Source organism: Dipodomys merriami, unplaced genomic scaffold, assembly GCF_024711535.1.
Source record: "Dipodomys merriami isolate MVZ:Mamm:240054 unplaced genomic scaffold, mDipMer1.0.p SCAF_368, whole genome shotgun sequence".
Taxonomy (NCBI): Eukaryota; Metazoa; Chordata; class Mammalia; order Rodentia; family Heteromyidae; genus Dipodomys; species Dipodomys merriami.
This window is the reverse complement of record NW_027205248.1, coordinates 715,832-734,456: the sequence shown is the minus strand read 5'-3', so window position 1 is coordinate 734,456 and position 18,625 is coordinate 715,832. Positions and strand designations below refer to the sequence as shown.

Sequence of the window (18,625 nt, the reverse complement as noted above, 5' to 3'; positions counted from 1 at the left end):
TAGTATGTGTGTGATTGTGTGTGATTGTGTGTAGTGTGTGTGATTGTGTGTTGTGTGTGTAGTGTGTATAGTTTGTGTGTGATTGTGAGGGTGTAGTGTGTGGTATGCATGTGAGTGTGTAAGTGTGATTTGTGTAGTGTGTGTGATTTTTGTTGTGTGTGTAATGTGTGTGATTGTGTGTGTGATAGTGTGTGATAGTGTGTGTAGTGTGTGTGTAAGTGTGTGTGTTGTGTGTAGTGTGTGATAGTGTGTGTAGTATCTATAAGTGAGTGTGTGCTGTGTATGTAGTGTGTGTGACTGTGTGTGATAGTGTGTGATAGTGAGTGTGTAGTGTGAATGTGTAAGTGTATGATTGTGTATAGTGTGTGTGATTGTGTGTTGTGTGTAGTGTGTGTGATTGTGAGGATGTAGTGTGTTGTAGTATGTGTGTGATTGTGTGTTGTGTGTGTAGTATGTGTGTGTGATTGTGAAAGTGTAGTGTGTGGTATGTGTGTGAGTGTGTGTGATTGTGAGGGTGTAGTGTGTGGTATGTGTGTGAGTGTGTGTGTGAGTGTGAGAGTGTAGTGTGTGGTACGTGTGTGAGTGTGTGAGTGTGTATAGTGTGTGATTGTGTGTTGTGTGTGTGATTGTGTGTGTGATAGTGTGTGTAGTGTGAGCGTGTAAGTGTGTGAGTGTGTGAGTGTGTATAGTGTGTGATTGTGTGTTGTGTGTGTGATTGTGTGTGTGTGATAGTGTGTGTGATTGTGTGTTGTGTGTGTGTGATTGTGTGTTGTGTGTGTGTGATTGTGTGTGTGTGATAGTGTGTGTAGTGTGAGTGTGTAAGTGTGTGAGACCTCAGGGCCCGGTGCTGATGCCCCGTGCAGCCCGTCCCCCAGCCCTAGCAGACACGGGTAGCGCAGAGGAACTTTCAGATTTCGGGGTACACAGCCATCCCCCTCGGGCTCCAGCACTGGGGGTGGGGGGAGGGCAGCATCTGCTCCCTGACCTCTGACACCATGACCTCTGACATCCATCGCTGCCCTGCCCCAAAGGGTCCAGGTGGGGGGGAAGGGAGGGCGGCGGAGTGGGGGTCCAAATTCTGCACCCACCACTGACCCGTTTAAAAGACAAGGCGGCCAGGCCAGTGCTCTTGCCTTGGGGAGCCTGGCAGAAAGTTCCAGAAGGGCAGCAGCGAGGGGGGAGGCGGTGGGAAGGGGTGCGGGCCTGCCGCGTAGCTGATCCCAGCAGCTCAGCCGCTGCGTGAGGGGTCGGGGCAGCGGGGCTCCGGGCCTGAGGTCAGGCGGACAGGTCATCCACGCTGAGCACAGCAGGCCCAAGGGTCCTGGGGCACGAAACCCAGGCCCAGCTCTGAACAGCCCAGCGTCGGAGGCTGAGATCTGTGGCTCCCGGTTCAAAGTCAGCCCGGGCAGGACAGGTGTGGTTCAAGTAGTAGACACCAGCCTTGAGTGAAAACGCTAAGGCACAGCACCCAGACCCTGAGTTCGAGTCCCAGTCCTGGCACCAAAAACAAGACAAATCTGCTCAGACAGAGCAACGTGGAACCCTAAGAGAAGGACCCTGGCCACCCACGAGGGCCACCCCCTCCCCCTCCCTCCCCCCTCCCTCCCGCCCTCCTTCCCTCCCTCCCTCCCGCCCTCCCCCCTCCCTCCTGTCCTCCTTCCCTCCCTCCCGTCCACATGAGGACGGAGGCCCGGGCGGGCTCAGGAGACCCCACTCAGGACAGTGACCCCATTACTGTGATCTCCCCAGAGAGTCCGGGGGACCCAGTGGCGGTGACGGCCAGCACGGCCGTGGCGGTGAGCGTGGACCAGCGGACGGCCATTGCAGCAGGTAGGAGCGGGCCCGGGGCCCGGGGGGACTCAGCGCCGGGGCCCCAGCACCCGGGGCCCGGGGGGACTCAGCGCCGGGGCCCCAGCACCCGGGGCCCGGGGGGACTCAGCGCCGGGGCCCCAGCACCCGGGGCCCGGGGGGACTCAGCGCCGGGGCCCCAGCACCCGGGGCCCGGGGGGACTCAGCGCCGGGGCCCCAGCACCCGGGGCCCGGGGGGACTCAGCGCCGGGGCCCCAGCACCCGGGGCCCGGGGGGACTCAGCGCCGGGGCCCCAGCACCCGGGGCCCGGGGGGACTCAGCGCCGGGGCCCCAGCACCCGGGGCCCGGGGGGACTCAGCGCCGGGGCCCCAGCACCCGGGGCCCGGGGGGACTCAGCGCCGGGGCCCCAGCACCCGGGGCCCGGGGGGACTCAGCGCCAGGGTCCCAGCACCCGGGGCCCTGAGGGGAGGAATCAGTAGCAGAACACTTTGGCCATCTGGTCCCTCCCCAGATGGGTGGGAAGGAATTCAACCAAGAAGTCCAGGGAGGCCCAGCGGCGCCGGCCACGCGGCACGGACGGCTTCTGGCCGGTGCCTGGGCTCTGGAACCCGGGCCGCGTCTCGGACCCCAGGCCCAGGGCCCGTGCCCCCCCACACCCCGCGGGCCCGTGCGTGGGCCCGCCTCCCGGCGCGCTCTTGGCCCATCCTCAGGGTGATCCCTACGGAGGAAGTAGTTTGGGGCTGCGTGGGGGGCAGGGTGCGTGTGTGCCGGGCCCGGGCCTGAACGCGCGGCCCGGCTGCCACCCGAGCTGGCTCCACGCTGGTGCTCTACCACTGCAGCCACAGCTCCACTTCTGGCTTTTTAGTGGTTCGTTGGCGATCGGAGTCTTGTGGACGGTCCTGTCCCAGCCGACCTTGAACCCTGATCCCCGGATTTCCGCCTCCTGCGTCACTGGGGTGGGGGCTTCATGTCACACGTGGGGAAACGGGTCACAGACAAGGCACACATCTCAATCACGAGTGAAGGAGGGGCTTGCGCTCCTCTCGGGGAGCCCGCCAATGTCCTCCCGCTATCCCCGGCCCTCCTCTCGGGGAGCCCGCCAATGTCCTCCCGCTGGCCCCGGCCCTCCTCTCGGGGAGCCCGCCAATGTCCTCCCGCTGGCCCCGGCCCTCCTCTCGGGTAGCCCGCCGCCGCCCTCCCGCTGGCCCCGGCTTCGGGCATCCTGGGAGCCTCGGGTGGCCCTGGGTTTCTCTGCCGCCTCCGCCAGGCAGCCCGACTGGCCGGCTCTCCCAGCCCCGCAGCGCTCAGAGAGGTCGCACGGGCCAGCGCTGACCTCCGGCTTCTCCCGGAGGCCCGGGGAGGAGAGGGGACGCGGCCAGGCCGCCACCTGTGCTTTCCGCATCTCCCCCAAGTCTTTGATATCATTTTTAACTCGCGACGGAATTAGAGCCGTGAGGGTTGCCATGGAAACGTGTCCCGGTTGAACTCGCTCGGCTGTGAGGGGGGAGGAGGCCGCGTCTCCTTCCAATCTCCTTTTGTCATTTCCGCTCTCGGTGGGGCTCGGCCTCGGGCTGCTGTCCCCCGAAGCCGGGGGGGGGGGTGCTCCGGGTAGGATGTGCCTCCTGAGGTTGACACCGCAGGAAGCAGCGCAAATCAGCCACACCAGCCGAGCAGGAGCCACAGCTCGCGTCCGGCCAGAGTGCATCGGGTCCCAGCCCCCCGCCCCCCCGCCTGCAGGCCCTGGTGGCCAGCGTGGTGGAATCCGACCCTGGTGGAGCCAGGACAGCGTGGTGGAATCTACCCACGTAACCATGGTAGAGAGCATGGTGGAATCTACCCATGTAACCATGGTAGAGAGCATGGTGGAATCTACCCATATAACCATGGTAGAGCCAGGATAGCATGGTGGAATCTGACCACGTAACCACAGTGGGGCTGTGACAGCATGGTGGAATCTGACAGTATAATCTTGGTGTGATCATGAGGTGGAATGTATTGACAGTAGAGCAGTGATCATGTGGTGGAATCCAACTGCGTAACCTCGGTGTGACCGTGCGGTGTAATTCATCCCCGAGCCACCGTGACGGTGTGGTGGAATCCGGCCGCGTAGCCTTGGTGTGACCGTGTGGTGGTGTAATTCAGCCCGAGCCGCCGTGACGGTGTGGTGGAATCCGACCGCGTAGCCTTGGTGTGACCGTGTGGTGGTGTAATTCAGCCCGAGCCGCCGTGACGGTGTGGTGGAATCCGGCTGCGTAGCCTCGGTGGAGCCAGGCAGGCAGGCGTGGTTCGCTGGTGGCTGGCTTCAGTGTCTTGTAAGAGGGAAAGGCCTGGACAGGCCCTGTCCTGTCAGAGCCCGGCCCTCCGCGGCGTGACCTCGTGGGCCTCCCTCTGGGAGTGACCGAGGCCCGTGGCCCCCCGCCGTGGAGCGGGGCCTGGGCTCGGGCCCGTGCCTTCCTGTGTCTGCGGCGCAGGGGCTGTCTGTGCCCCAGAGATCACCTAGCAGCGGCCGGCTCTGCTCTCCACCCCGCCCCCTCCGTCCCCACCCTGCTCTGAGCCTCCCCCCTCCCCGCATGGAGGAGTCAGGCCTGCACCCCCGAATAGGGCCTGCTAGGCCCAAGTCAGCCTCAAAGGCCAGGATGGGGGGGGGGCGAAGGGGGCCGCGTCGTCTGCAAGCCCTTCACCCCCTCCACAAGAGCCGGGCGCCGGCCAGCACGGCCTCCCTGTCAGGACCCATCCGTCAGAGGCAGTGAGAACCCGGGACTCCAGCCCTGGATTGCTGCTTCTGGCTGCTTCCGGCTGCAGGGGGGTGGGGGGAGGGCGGATGTGGCCCTGGTGGTCCCCCCCAGCCATCCCCTGACCCACAGGGAGCCCCCTGCCCGGGGGGTGGGCAGACATGGCCCTGGCGGTCCCCCCCCGGCCATCCCCCGACCCACAGGGAGCCCCCTTCCCCGGGGAAGGCTGACGCCCCCTCTCACCGCAGAAACCAGGGCACGTGTAGGAAAATACAGTCTTTATTGGTCTTCTGAAACAGCAACCAGAAATATAATTTTGCCTTTAAAAACCTCCCGTCTGGGGCACGGCTGCCATCGACGCCCAAACCTCTCCTGGTTCCTTGAGAGAAATTTCACCTCTGGGGAAGCCGCGTGCCCTGGCCTGAGAGGCCCGTGTCCTGCCCGGTGCCGCAGAATGACCTTCTAGAAGGTTCCCCCAGCACCACGCTCCCCAGGTCCCTGACTGCCCGCCTCAGCCGGGTCTGGTGGCTTCCTGTGTTCTGAGGAGACCCCATGCCTCCAACCTCCCCTCCCTGAGCTCGGGGGACGGGGGGGGACAGCTTGGGAGCAGGGCTGGGCAGAGGAACCCCAGTTCACCTCTGGGGGTCCCCGCTTTCCAATCCCAGAACACCACCCGGCCCTGGCCTCAAGGATGCAGACAGACGATGCCGGAGGTGGCGGGGGGCCGCAGGGGGGGTCGGGGTGTGTCCCCAGGCCCCTGTGGTCAGCACCGGGCTCCATCCACCTGTGCAGAATCTCCAGCCCCCCCCCCCCAGGACCAGCGGGAGCGGTTCCCATGGAGACGGCCCACTTTCCAGCGGGGCTGGAGGAGCGGCGGGGCCCCTCCCCTGCTGACGTCAGGGCAGTTAGGGCTGTGACGGGTGTGCGGGGCGGGGAGCTGGCAGCTGTGTGGGCAGGAGAGACCCCGAATCACACCGCTGTGCGCACAGCCGCGGGAGCCGCGTGCACACGCGCACACACACGCAGGGCCGCATCCTTCTGCCTCGGAACGTCTCAGAACTCAACCCGGGCTCCCGGGTCCCCCGGCCCCTGGAGATGCGGGGGAGAGGGGGGCCGGGGGGCCTGCGGGGTGGGCGCCCCAAGGACTCGGCCCCGCGTCCTCCCTGGGAGGGGGACGTGGTGGTCGGGGAGGCGGTCGGCCGCCGGGCTAGGGGGTGATGGCGTGGAGGCGGAGGCCGCACAGCCCGGTCCGGGGGCGGCCGCCGTGGCCGTGGCCGCCGTGGCCGCGGCCTGCCTCTCAGGCCACGGAGGAGATCTGCTTCTGGTCCTCGTGCTCTGCCTCGGGGTCCCCCATCAGCGGCTGCTGCTTCTTGAGCTCCCGGTGGTACTTGGCCATGAGCGAGGCGTAGATGCATCCGTAGCAGGCCGCCACCACCATCATGACGCACACCACGCCGCACACCACGCCGGCGATGACCACCGTGCCGATGGCGCGCCGCACGCTCGCCGGCCGGTACCGCTGCTTCTGGGGACAGGCGGTGCTGGGCGCGGGCTCGGGCTCGGCCCCCGGCCGGGGCCGGGGGGGCTCGGGGCTGGCCTTGGCGCAGGGGGCGCCGGGCTCCTCCTCCAGCTGCACGCAGTAGTTGAACATCTCCATGGGCACCGCACGCATGTCCTTCCCCCGCAGCTCCTTGGGCAGGGTGCAGGCCAGCTGGTCCAGACGCCCCCCTGCACACGGGGGACAGAGAGGGAGGAGCTGAGCAGCCGTCCACCCTCGTCCACCCCCCCCCGGCCCGGAGGACGGACGAGGCCCCCACGCCTCGCTCTTGGGGGCCGGCAAAGTCCCAGAGCCGCCTGGCATTCTCCGGAGCTGCTCCGAGCCATCCCCACCCCCACCCCGCCGTGAAATACGCCGACCCAGGGGTGTGGCCCCGGGAAAGAGGGGGAATCCAGAGATGCCAGGAGACCACGGAACGGCACCCGGGGCCGGGGGAGGGTTCGCTGTTGGCCAGCGCCCGTCCGGGCGTCGGACCGGGAGCTCGTGGAGATGGGTGTCCCCGAAGCCCCCGGACGGGGTGCACGGATTTCACAGCGCCACTCAGCCAGGAGTGCTCTACCTCGGGCTGCTGAGCACCGAGCTGTGCTCTGGGGGCTGCACCTCCTCTCCCTCTGTGGCCGCTCTCCTACCCACGGGGCTGCCGCCCGGGGCGAGTGCCACGCCCCCCCCAGCCTGATGGGGTCCCCCCCCCCCCCCGGCAGGCCCAGCCCAGCGCCGTCCCAGGGCCCGCCGGAGCGGCCCGTACCCAGGCCTCGTCCCTGTGGCTCTGGGCGGCGGCGGCAGCACAGCCAGGCCAGGAAAGGGCCAGGACCAGACAAGGTGTGCCGGCCGGCCCGGGAGCCCGGGCCCCAGCATCTACCCCGTCCAGGATAGATCATCCCTCTCCACCAGCGCCCGGAGAGAGCGGCACAGATCCGACGCCCGCACGGGCGCTGGCGAACAGCGAGCCCTCCCCGGCCCCGGGCCGTTCCGTGGTCTCCGGGCATCTCACAGTTGGTGGTCTGTTTATTTTTGTAATGAACTTGTGCACTGGAATCTCTTGGACGTGACTGCGTCCGTGGCCGGGTGGCAGACGCGCGTGCCTGCCTCCCCGATCGCTTCGTCCTGCGTTCCCCGAGCAGCTGCTCTGTGCGCTGCGCCCGCTCGCACGCGTGTGCAAGGCTGGATGTAATCCTCAGGCAGCCGCTCTGCCCGGAACTCTGCCGTGAGACCCGTGTGTCCCACGCCACGCGCTCCCAGAGAGGTTCACCCACTTCCTCCACGTCACACAGGGCGGAGGGTGGTGGGCAAAACCCAGGCCTGGCACTTGGAACCACAGAGCTTACTCACTTAGTCTCCCTTCCCTTCATCATGTCTTCTGCTCATTGCAGAACTACTCTGTCCAGGTTAAAAGAGGGGAAATAAAGTAAAAGTAAAAGCATTTCCGCCGCACGCCGTGGCCGACAGCAGTCATCCCAGCTACTCAGGAGACTGAGATCTGAGGATCGTGGTTCAAAGCCAGCCAGGGCAGGAAAGTCCATGAGACTCTGATCTCCAAGGAACCACCAGAAAACCAGAAGTGATGCTGTGGCTCGAGTGGTAGAGCGCTACGCCAGCCTTGATCTGAAGAGCTGAGGGACAGCGCCCAGGCCCTGAGTTCAAGCCCCACAACTGACAACAAAAAGCCAGAAACAGAGCCGTGGTTCAAGTGATAGAGCACCAGCCATGAGCAAAAACAGCTCAGGGACAGAGTCCAGGCCCTGAGTTTAAGCCCAGAACTAGCACAGGAAATGCATAAATAGAACCATGTAGTTTCTTGGTTGACAGTTTGACTAACGGAACTTTTGCCAGCCTCAGCCCGTGAATGCTGGGGCCTGGGGGCTTCCATCGCCTCACCCGGCTGCTGCGGCAGCGCCGACGCTCAGAGAGCGACTTCCCCGTGGGTCCGCTCCGCCCGCCACGCCGGGCCTGAGGGGGCGCAGAGCCAGGGCAGGCCCCCCATCCTGAATTAGTGTGCGTGTGTGCACGCATGCGTGCATGCGTGTGCCCGTACTGAGTCTTGAACTCAGGCTCTGGGCGCTTGGGTTCGCCTCCTTTGCTCCAAGTTGGAGCCACGCCTCCGCTCCCACCTTTCTGGTGGCTCATGGGAGATGAGAGATTTTCCTGCCCGGGCTGGCTTCAAACCGCGATCCTCAGATCTCAGCCTCCCGAGTGGCTGGGATGGCGGGCGCCCCCCCCCCCCCCCGGCCCCTACCTCGGTAGGAGAACCACTCCATCCAGTGCTTGAAGGCGCGCAGGCTGCAGCCGCACTCCCAGGGGTTGCCGCCCAGCTGCAGCAGCTGCAGGCCGGCCAGCGGCTCGAAGGTGAGCCGGTCCAGGCGCTGCAGGCGGTTGGAGCGCAGCGAGAGCGAGCGCAGGGCGGCCAGCCCGTCGAACAGCCCGGGCGGCAGCTGGGCCAGGCCGTTGAGCGACAGGTCCAGGTGGCGCAGGCGGGGCGTGCCGCGCAGCAGCCCGCTGTCCAGGGTCCTGATGCTGTTGTTGCGCAGCTGCAGCTCCGTCAGGTTCCCCAGGTCCCGGAAGACCGTGCCGGGCAGCTGGTCCAGGAAGTTGTTGGACAGGTCCAGGCGCTGCAGGCCGGACAGGTTGGCGAAGGCCCAGCCGGGCAGGACGCTGAGCTTGTTGTTGAGCAGCAGGAGGCTGCGGGCGGCGGCCGGCACGTCGGGGGGCACGGCCGTGAGCCCCAGCCCGCTGCAGTCCACGTCGGGGCCCTCACAGACGCACAGGAAGGGGCAGGCGGGCGCCGCCTCGGCCGCACACAGGGCCAGCCAGCAGGTGAGCCCTGCGGGGGGAGGGGGCGGGTGAGGGCAGGGCACCGGGAGCCCGGCTCCCGCCGCTGTCCCCCCCCCCACAGCCGGGCAGGCCTGAGCCCCAGGACCGGCCTCGCTGGCCCGGCCCGGCGGCCCGGGGCCGCGGGGAATGGACCCCTCAGGCCCCGTCCCCGGCTGACACCGGGCCCCAGGCTCCGTGCTGCTGGGTGAGGTGACACCTGAGCCTCTTTGTTCTGGATGGATCCATCTTCCACTCTCCTCCAAGCCCGGGTGCTCTCCCCACCCGACTCCCCGCCAGGGCCGGTCGTGGGGGAGGGGGGGCGCTCCAGGCTGGGACACCAACACTGGAAGAGGCCCTCCGCCCGGCCTGGTGAGTAATTCACACAGCTCCTGCTCAGGCCGGCTGGCTTGCAGGCTGACCGTCCCCCCCGCCCCCCGCGAGGCCGCGCGCTGACCCGAGAGCCGCTCCTACCCCTCCCCCGCCTGGCACAGGCCCGGCCCTCCGATGAGAATGACCAGCCCCGCCTGGCACAGGCCCGGCCCTCCGATGAGAATGATCGGCCCCGCGCCTCCCCTCGCACGCACCTCTCTTGTGTGTCAGGTGCAGAGGCCCAGGTGGGGCCAGCCCTGAAGGCCTCCCTCCCCCACACGGACACACACACGGACACACGGACACACACGCACACACACACACACAGACACTGTGAGCTGCAGAGACCGAGGCAGGGCACGGGCCGGACCACCAGGCGGATGGGACGGGCGGCCCAAGGCCCGGGCATGGGTGCCGCCCGCCGGCCCGGGGCCACGGCCGACCCCTCACCTGCCCGGCGGGCGCTGGCCGCGGCAGTGTGGGCACCAACCTGCTGCCCAGCACAAGGCCCGGACACCCCGGGAAGGGGGGACCCCCACCAAGCCCACCCGGCCCAGGGCCCCACTCACAGCACGCCGGGGGCCTCGGCAGCCCAGGCCGGGTGCTCTGCTCGGGGACGCGGCCCAGCGTCAGCATGGTGGACGCGGCCGCGCTCAGCGGCTCTGGGAGGAGAGGAGCCCGGTGTGCACACCGCCCGCCGTCAGTCCTGGGGAGGGGGGGGACACGCGCGGGGTTAGGAAGAGGCCGGGGTGTCTCCTTACACCCCCCCTGTTCCTCTAAGCCCCGAGTCCCTGGAGGCAGGGGGAGGAGAGCAGCCTGGGGTCCCGGGGTCCCCAAGCTCCGGCAGCCCCTCCCCTGCACCCCGCCCCCCAGCCGCCGCGTACCATGGCCCGTGGGGGGCAGAGGCTGATGGGTGGGGAGCCCCCCCACCCCACTTCCACCGATGCTGGGGTCACGACTCCAGACCCGTCCTCCAGTGCTCGCCGTCTGTGAGAAGACTCGGCTCGGGGCTCCTGGCAGAAGGGGACAGAGCCAGGAGGGGGTGAGGCGTAGGGGTCCCGGGGCCCAGGCCCTGTCACGCAGGGGCCCCACCCGACACACCGCCCTGGGCCTGCCTGCCCCCACCCTGGCCGCCCCCCCTCGGCCTGCCCCCCACACCTGCCCCACCCCGGCCTGCCCCACCCCGGCCTGCCCCCCACACCTGCCCCACCCCGGCCTGCCCCACTAGCCTGCCCCCCCCCGGCCTGCCCCCCCCCGGCCTGCCCCCCTAGCCTGCCCCCCCCGGCCTGCCCCACCCCGGCCTGCCCCCCTAGCCTGCCCCCCCCGGCCTGCCCCACCCCGGCCTGCCCCCCCCCGGCCTGCCCCCCCCCGGCCTGCCCCCCTAGCCTGCCCCCCCCCGGCCTGCCCCACCCCGGCCTGCCCCCCCCCGCCTGCCCCCCCCCGGCCTGCCCCCCTAGCCTGCCCCCCCCGGCCTGCCCCCCACGCCTGCCCCCCCCTAGCCTGCCCCCCCCGGCCTGCCCCCCCCTAGCCTGCCCCCCCCGGCCTGCCCCACCCCGGCCTGCCCCCCCCAGCCTGCCCCCCCCCGGCCTGCCCCCCTAGCCTGCCCCCCCCGGCCTGCCCCACCCCGGCCTGCCCCCCACGCCTGCCCCCCCCGGCCTGCCCCACTAGCCTGCCCCCCCCCGGCCTGCCCCCCCCGGCCTGCCCCCCCCGGCCTGCCCCCCTAGCCTGCCCCCCCCGGCCTGCCCCCCCCGGCCTGCCCCACTAGCCTGCCCCCCCTGGCCTGCCCCACCCCGGCCTGCCCCCCACGCCTGCCCCCCCCCGGCCTGCCCCACTAGCCTGCCCCCCCCGGCCTGCCCCCCACGCCTGCCCCCCCCCGGCCTGCCCCACCCTGGCCTGCCCCCCCCGGCCTGCCCCCCTAGCCTGCCCCCCCCGGCCTGCCACACCCCGGCCTGCCCCCCCCCGGCCTGCCCCCCCCCGGCCTGCCCCCCTAGCCTGCCCCCCCCACGCCTGCCCCCCCCCGGCCTGCCCCACTAGCCTGCCCCCCCCCGGCCTGCCCCCCACGCCTGCCCCACCCCGGCCTGCCCCCCACGCCTGCCCCCCCCGGCCTGCCCCACTAGCCTGCCCCCCCCCGGCCTGCCCCCCACGCCTGCCCCCCCCGGCCTGCCCCCCCCCGGCCTGCCCCACTAGCCTGCCCCCCCCGGCCTGCCCCCCACTCCTGCCCCACCCCGGCCTGCCCCACCCCGGCCTGCCCCCACCCCCAGCCTGCCCCACCCCGGCCTGTCCCCCACGCCTGCCCCCCCCGGCCTGCCCCCCACGCCTGCCCCCCCCCGGCCTGCCCCACCCCGGCCTGCCCCCACCCCCAGCCTGCCCCACCCCGGCCTGCCCCCCCCGGCCCTGCCCCCCCCTGGCCTGCCCCCCCCGGCCCTGCCCCCCACCCCCCCTTCCTGCCCAGGCCACAAGGCGAGTCAGGACTGACTGGCGGCTCCTGTGTAGACGGCGCGGCCCCAGAGCCCATGGGCCAGCGGAAGCTGGGCTCGGAGCGGGTGCGACCCACGGCCGCCCTTGTGGTGGTGGGGGTAATCTGTGCATCACACGGAGAAGAGTGTGCTTGCACACACTTGCATCTGCACACACGTGTGTGTGTGCACTCACCTGCGCGTGTGCTCAGCCTGTGAGCATGTGTACGCACACCTGTGCGCCTGGACACGTGTGTGCACGCATGTGTGTGTGTGGACGCCTGCACACACGTGTGTGTGTGCCTGAGAGCCTGGCGCCAGCCTCCCTGCTGCCCACACGCGGGAAGGACGAGGGGACCTGGGCTTGAACCAGGCCCCGCACCTCCCGAGGGGCTGGCCCCCACTTGTTTTGCTTTCTGCTGGGAAGAGGGTCTCGGAACTTTCTCTGAGGATCCTCGGCCTCCCGTCCCCAGCTCCCCTCAGCTCTGTGGGGCGTGCCTGTAATTCCGCCTCCCCAGAGACCCGGGCTGGAGAAATTCCGTCTTGGGGTTGGCTCTGGCAGGAAGCACAAGACCCGCCGTGAAACGCAGCCTCTAGAGAGCCGCGTGGGAGATGTGCGTCCACGGCAGCCCCGCCGGCTGCTGCTGTTTGGTTGTTGGTTGTTGGTTTTCTTTTTGGACAATCGTAGGTTTGAATTCTGGGCCTCACGATTGCTAGGTTGGCGCTCTGTCACTGAACCGAGGCTCTAGCCGTGTGTGTGTGTGTGTGTGTGTGTGTGTGTGTGTGTGTGTGTGTGTGTGTGTGTGTGAAGCGCTGGTTATTATTCTCAGGCCCTGGGCACACGGCTGGACCTCGGTCCACCTATTTCAGCCTTCCTGATTGCAGTGGGGTCCAGGGCGTGCGCACCACACCCGGCGTCTTTTCCCAGGCATGGACTCCATGTGGGCTTTCCCGCCCAGAGTCTTGACCCTCTCCGGCCCAGGTCCCACGGGGCTCAGCCTGACAGGTGCCCACACCCCTGCCTACTACGGGCTGAGCTGGGGGTCTTGCAAACTTCCCCGCCCCAGGCTGGCCTCCAACAGAGATCCTCCCCTCTTGGGCCTCCTGGGTAGCTGACGGCCATGTGGGCCCCTGCCTCCCCCCACGTGGGGGGTGTGAATGAGAGGCCTTCCTGGTGAAGGGCGGCTCCGGGCTGGGGGCTCTGGGGAGCGGGGGGGGGGGGGGGGGGGGGGGGGGAGGAGGCCCAGCCTGGGGAGGGGGGAGGCCCAGCCTGGGGAGGGGGGAGGCCCAGCTGGGGAGGGGGGGTGAGGCCCAGCCTGGGGAGGGGGGAGGCCCAGCCTGGGGAGGGGGGAGGCCCAGCCTGGGGAGGGGGGGAGGCCCAGCCTGGGGAGGGGGGAGGCCCAGCCTGGGGGGGAGGAGGCCCAGCCTGGGGAGGGGGGAGGCCCAGCCTGGGGAGGGGGGGGTGAGGCCCAGCCTGGGGGGGAGGAGGCCCAGCTGGGGAGGGGGGAGGCCCAGCCTGGGGAGGGGGGAGGCCCAGCCTGGGGGGGGAGGCCCAGCTGGGGAGGGGGGAGGCCCAGCCTGGGGAGGGGGGAGGCCCAGCTGGGGAGGGGGGAGGCCCAGCCTGGGGAGGGGGGAGGCCCAGCCTGGGGGGGGGAGGCCCAGCTGGGGAGGGGGGAGGCCCAGCCTGGGGAGGGGGGGAGGCCCAGCCTGGGGGGGGAGGCCCAGCTGGGGAGGGGGGAGGCCCAGCCTGGGGAGGGGGGAGGCCCAGCTGGGGAGGGGGGGTGAGGCCCAGCCTGGGGGGGGAGGAGGCCCAGCCTGGGGGGGGGGAGGCCCAGCCTGGGGAGGGGGGAGGCCCAGCCTGGGGGGGAGGAGGTCCAGCTGGGGAGGGGGGGAGGCCCAGCCTGGGGAGGGGGGAGGAGGCCCAGCCTGGGGGGGAGGAGGTCCAGCCTGGGGGGGAGGAGGCCCAGCCTGGGGAGGGGGGGGGGAGGCCCAGCCTGGGGAGGGGGGAGGAGGCCCAGCTGGGGAGGGGGGGGCACCTTCAGAGCACCTGCGGTCTCTCATGTCTCTTCTCGCTGCCCGCCTGCCCGGAGGGGGCTGCTTCCCTCCTTCCTGTCCCTGGGCCCCGAGGGGCCAGCCGTGGGGGGTCCCCAAGAGAGGACTTGGGGCTCGGGGCTCAGCCCCCGCCGTGCCCCTGGTTGCCGCCACCTGTCAGGCCCGAGGCCTTCTAGGAATCGGTTCAGAGCAATGCCCGGGCAGCGGGACTAAAACCAGCTCCAGATCTGTGCTGGCAGCAGAGCCCCCTCCCTCCTCCCTCCCTCCCCTCCCCTCCCCTCCCCTCCCCTCCCCTCCCGTTCCCTTAGAACACCTGCTCTGCTCCCGCCAGCCTCCTGCACCTACCCCTCCCTGGCAGATCCCTGTCCCAGGCTGACCCCCCATCACAGCAAGAAGGCCTGAGTTTCCCCTGAAGCCGTGAACCCCCAGAGCTGGGCCAGCTCACCTCGGCAAAGACACAGGGCGGGGGCAGGACGCAGGGCCGGGGGCAGGACGCAGGGCCGGGGCAGGATGGGTGTGGGGAGGCCGGGTCTGCGGCCCTGCCAGCCCCTCCCCTGCCCTCCCCCATGCAGGACGGGGCAGGACCGGTCACCTTGGCCCCCAGACGCCGTTCCCCGGCCGGCCGACTGCAGCTGGCCTCCTGGCCGCCACCCCCAGCCCCCCCAGCCCGGCTTTCCTGGTCTCCCTCTCCTGGCAGATCCGGAGCCTTCCATCGCTGGGGGGGGGTCGGGCTTCCCCACCAGCTGAGCCCCGGTGCCACGTGTGGGCTTATCTAACTTATCTAAACCGCTGCACACGCAGCTGCCCCCCAGCCCTGCCGGCCCCCCACGCCCCACACCCCCGCGCCCCTGCTCCTGCCCCCCACCCCTGCCCCCACACCCATCCCCAACGCCCCTGCCCCCCCAGCCCTGCCGGCCCCCCACGCCCCGCACCCCCGCGCCCCTGCTCCTGCCCCCCACCCCTGCCCCCACACCCATCCCCAACGCCCCTGCCCCCTGCACCCCTGCCCCCCCAGCCCTGCCAGCCCCCCACGCCCCGCACCCCCGCGCCCCTGCTCCTGCCCCCCACCCCTGCCCCCCACACCCATCCCCAACGTCCCTGCCCCCCAGCCCTGCCCCCCCAGCCCTGCCCCCCCAGCCCTGCTGCCCCAGCCAGTGCCCCAGCCTGCCCCCCAGCCCTGCCCCCCCAGCCCTGCTGCCCCAGCCAGTGCCCCAGCCTGCCCCCCAGCCCTGCCCCCCCAGCCCTGCTGCCCCAGCCAGTGCCCCAGCCTGCCCCCCAGCCCTGCCCCCCCAGCCCTGCCCCCCCAGCCCTGCCCCCCCAGCCCTGCCCCCCCAGCCCTGCTCCCCCAGCCCTGCCCCCCCAGCCCTGCTCCCCCAGCCCTGCCCCCCCAGCCCTGCCCCCCACACCCATCCCCAACGTCCCTGCCCCCCAGCCCTGCCCCCCAGCCCTGCCCGCCTCCCCCCCACACCCTCATGGCCTGCGCCCCTGATCCTGCCCCCCAGCCCTGCCCCCCCACCCCTGCACCCCCCACCCCTGCCCCCCACCCCTGCACCCCCCACCCCTGCACCCCCACACCCCTGCCCCCCACCCCTGCACCCCCCACCCCTGCACCCCCACACCCCTGCCCCCCCGCACCCCATGCTCCTGCCCCCCCACCCCTGCCCCTGTGCCCCTGAACCCCATGCCCTTCACCCCCATGCCCCTAATTCTGGCCCTGCCCCCCACACCAGCCAGACACAGGGCAGAAGAAGCCGGGTTCTCAGCTCCAGCCAGGGGTTTGCAGCCAAGGGCCATGGCCTGGCCACCAAAGCCGGTGCCCCAGCCTGCCCCCCAGCCCTGCTCCCCCAGCCCTGCCCCCCAGTCCTGCTGCCCCAGCCTGCCCCCCAGCCCTGCCCCCCCAGCCCTGCCGCCCCAGCCCTGCTCCCCCAGCCCTGCTGCCCCAGCCAGTGCCCCAGCCTGCCCCCCAGCCCTGCTCCCCCAGCCCTGCTCCCCCAGCCCTGCCCCCCCAGCCCTGCCCCCCAGCCCTGCCCCCCCAGCCCTGCTCACAGCTGGCCGCCCCACTGGGCCTTCGGGTGAGCGGGAAGCGGGTCGGGGGCCACACCCCCACGGGGACAGTCCCCACCCCAGCAGGTGTTCAAGGACAGCCCCGGCCCAGGGCGACCGTGGAGGGGGCAGCCGGGCGCTCCCAGCGCACCCCACCACACTCCCAGCCTGGCCCCGGCCCAGGGCGCCAGACCCCCCCTCCTCCAGCACCCAAGTTCTGGGGCAGCCGCGCCAGCGGGCGCGCAGGGCCCTGCTCAGCTCCGTCTCCTGGAGCGGCGGTTTCTATGCCCCCCGGGACTCCAGCCCCTCCCCTCCCCTCCCCCTTCCGGCCCGCGCCCCCAGCCCCAGGGGTCCGTGTTCTACCTTTGGGGTGCCCAGGCGTACGGGCCCGTCCCCTGCTCCACAGCTGCCCCCCCCCCGGCACGGGTCGCCGTGAGGGGCTGGAGCGCCGCGAGGGTCCCCGGCCCCCCACCCCTCCCCGGCCCCCCACCCCTCCCCGGCCCCCCCACCCCTCCCCGGCCCCCCACCCCTCCCCGGCCCCCCACCCCTCCCCGGCCCCCCCGCCCCTCCCCGGCCCCCCCGCCCCTCCCTGGCCCCACTCACCTCAGCCCAGCCTGCTGTGGACGGAGCTGGAGCTGGAAATGCAGACGCCGCCGCCAGGCAGCCGGCACACTGCGCGGCCCCGATCAGCCCCGGTGGGGGGGGGGTCACTGTTGGGGGGCCAGGGGCCGGCCGGGCCGGGGACCGCGGCTGGCAATGAGCTGAGAGGGAGAGGAGGAGGAGGAGGGATGGAGGACACCGGAGAGGAGGCGCGTGCACCGGGGAGGGCGGAGGGGGGGAGCAGGAGGGAGGGGGGGAGGGCTGCGGGGAGTGACAGCCCGGGAGCAGCCCCGGAGGCCGCAGCCCGGCCCGGCTCACATTTCAGTGGAAAGATGCGGGAGCCGGGGCTCCCGCGCCGGCGCTGGCACCGCCATGTTGCGCCCTGGGGCTCCCCAGCTCCCCTCCCGGCTGCTGCTTTTCTCCCTGTATCTGCTGAGAGGCGCGGGGCCGGAAGGCAGAGCCCCAGAGCCGCCGAGCCAGGCTGGGGCTTGCCCACACACAGGGTGCAGGAAGAGGGACTTGGAGGTGCCCTGGGGTGCGGGGATGGCAGAGAACTCCCCAGAAAGGAGCCCCAAAGCCAGAGGTCACTGGGGGGGACCGTCAAGGGGTGCCTGCTCCTGAGAAGGGTCTGGGGGGGAGCAGAGAGAGCGAAGCTGGGCTACCGGGAGTGGAAGGCGGCGTCTCTGGGCCCTCCACGGGCTCTGAGCCCCGGATCCCCTCCGACCCAGCCTGGCTCCCCGCTCCACTCCACAGAAGCTGAGGCCGAGTCAGCAGGACAGGACGGCGAGAGGGCCAGCTCCCCCGCCCCCCGCCCCAGACAGGACGGGGAGAGGGCCAGCTCCCCCGCCCCCCGGCCCAGACAGGACGGGGAGAGGGCCAGCTCCCCCGCCCCCCGGCCCAGACAGGACGGGGAGAGGGCCAGCTCCCCCCCCCCCGCCCCCGGCCCCAGACAGGACGGGGAGAGGGCCAGCTCCCCCCCCCCCCTCGCAAGCCCAGCGTGGACGCGTCGGCCAGGGCAGGGCAACTGTGCGCCTCTCCACTGTTCACCCTGCCCAGATGCCCCGTCCCGCCCTCCCCTCCTGTCCTTCCCCCAGGGTGGCCCCCGCTGGGCCTCGTCCTGGGACGGTGGCCACGCTGGGGCGGGCCGTGGCCTCTGCCCCAGGTGGTGTGGAGCAGCGTGGGCGGGGGGACCCCCAGACCCGTCAGGGTGAGCGCGTGTGTGCACACGCGTGTGTGCTCGCGGCCTGCCGCCGGTCCGTGTCCGTGGACACCGACACAGCTGTCTTCCTCGGGCGTCCTTGCTGACAGCCCGGACGCGGGAAGGACATTCATCCTGACCGGCCGCCGCCTGTTGTCTGGAGCCTTTCTCCAGGGCGCCATGAGCTGAGCCGGAGGCTACTGTGGGGGGGGATGGTGGGGGGAGCAGGGTGGGAGGCGGCCGGGGCAGGAGGAAGGGGTCAGAGGGTCCCGGCCACACTGGGCAGGCCGGGCACCGGACAGCCTCTCCCCAGGGTCCTCATTTCAGGCAGATACTCCTGGGGGGCCTCTGGCCGGAGTCCCGGGGGCCGAGCCCCCACCCTGTCCCCATCCCAAGGCTCCTGGGTCCTCTCATCAGGTGGGGCTCTTTGTGCCTCCTGGACTCCCCGCCGCTGGAAGGGACTGGAAAATAACCAACACAAAGCCGACTGGAGGCATGGCTCGAGCGGTGGAGCTCCTGCCTAGAAGCGCAAGGCCAAATTCGGTCCCCTAGGACCAGCAGAAAATAAGTAAAACTCTGAAGGCGTGGCTGGGAATGTGGCCTTGGAGAGGAAACAAAGAAAGCACAATTCATAAGCTGAATTACAGGAGTCTTTATTGTAGAGGCCAGGGCATGGGCCTCCCAAATGCCCAGGCCAGCTCCGAGCTGGTCTTCTCAAGATAAAAGCCACGGGCCTTCAAGGTGACGGTGTCCCCCGGCTTGTGTGGCAGTACAGAGCGAGTACCGGCGCGGTGAGCAGGTCTAGGCCCCCCCCCGGGCGGACGGAGCATCTTGGGGGTTTTCACAGCACCGGCTTGAACAAAACAACTTATGGCTTTTTACAGCCCTCTAAGCGGACGACAGCTCTGGGGCAGGGGCCTCTCTCTTTGGGTGAACGGCTTTACTTCTGTCAGGCCTTCGACTTAAGGACAGAACCTGCTTCGGCCTAGCACTCACGAAG

At 70.5% G+C, this 18,625-nt stretch overlaps 2 protein-coding genes across 2 annotated transcripts in view; one reads left to right on the top strand and one right to left on the bottom strand.

Moving 5' to 3' along the window:
• Window positions 1–18,625, top strand: part of Cacna2d4 (calcium voltage-gated channel auxiliary subunit alpha2delta 4) — a 60,080-nt gene that overhangs the window by 24,675 nt on the left and 16,780 nt on the right. The window contains 1 exon segment of the mRNA XM_069988881.1: window positions 1,750–1,830. Within this exon segment, the coding sequence (XP_069844982.1) occupies window positions 1,750–1,830 (81 nt within the window).
• On the bottom strand, window positions 4,805–17,168 carry Lrtm2 (leucine rich repeats and transmembrane domains 2). The gene is made up of 6 exons (XM_069988875.1): window positions 17,090–17,168; window positions 16,431–16,588; window positions 10,161–10,289; window positions 9,846–9,982; window positions 8,333–8,917; window positions 4,805–6,269 (listed from the first exon to the last, which is right to left on the bottom strand). Exons 4-6 carry the CDS (start codon window positions 9,910–9,912, stop codon window positions 5,839–5,841), a joined length of 1,083 nt encoding a protein of 360 aa, XP_069844976.1. The 5' UTR covers window positions 9,913–9,982; window positions 10,161–10,289; window positions 16,431–16,588; window positions 17,090–17,168; the 3' UTR covers window positions 4,805–5,838.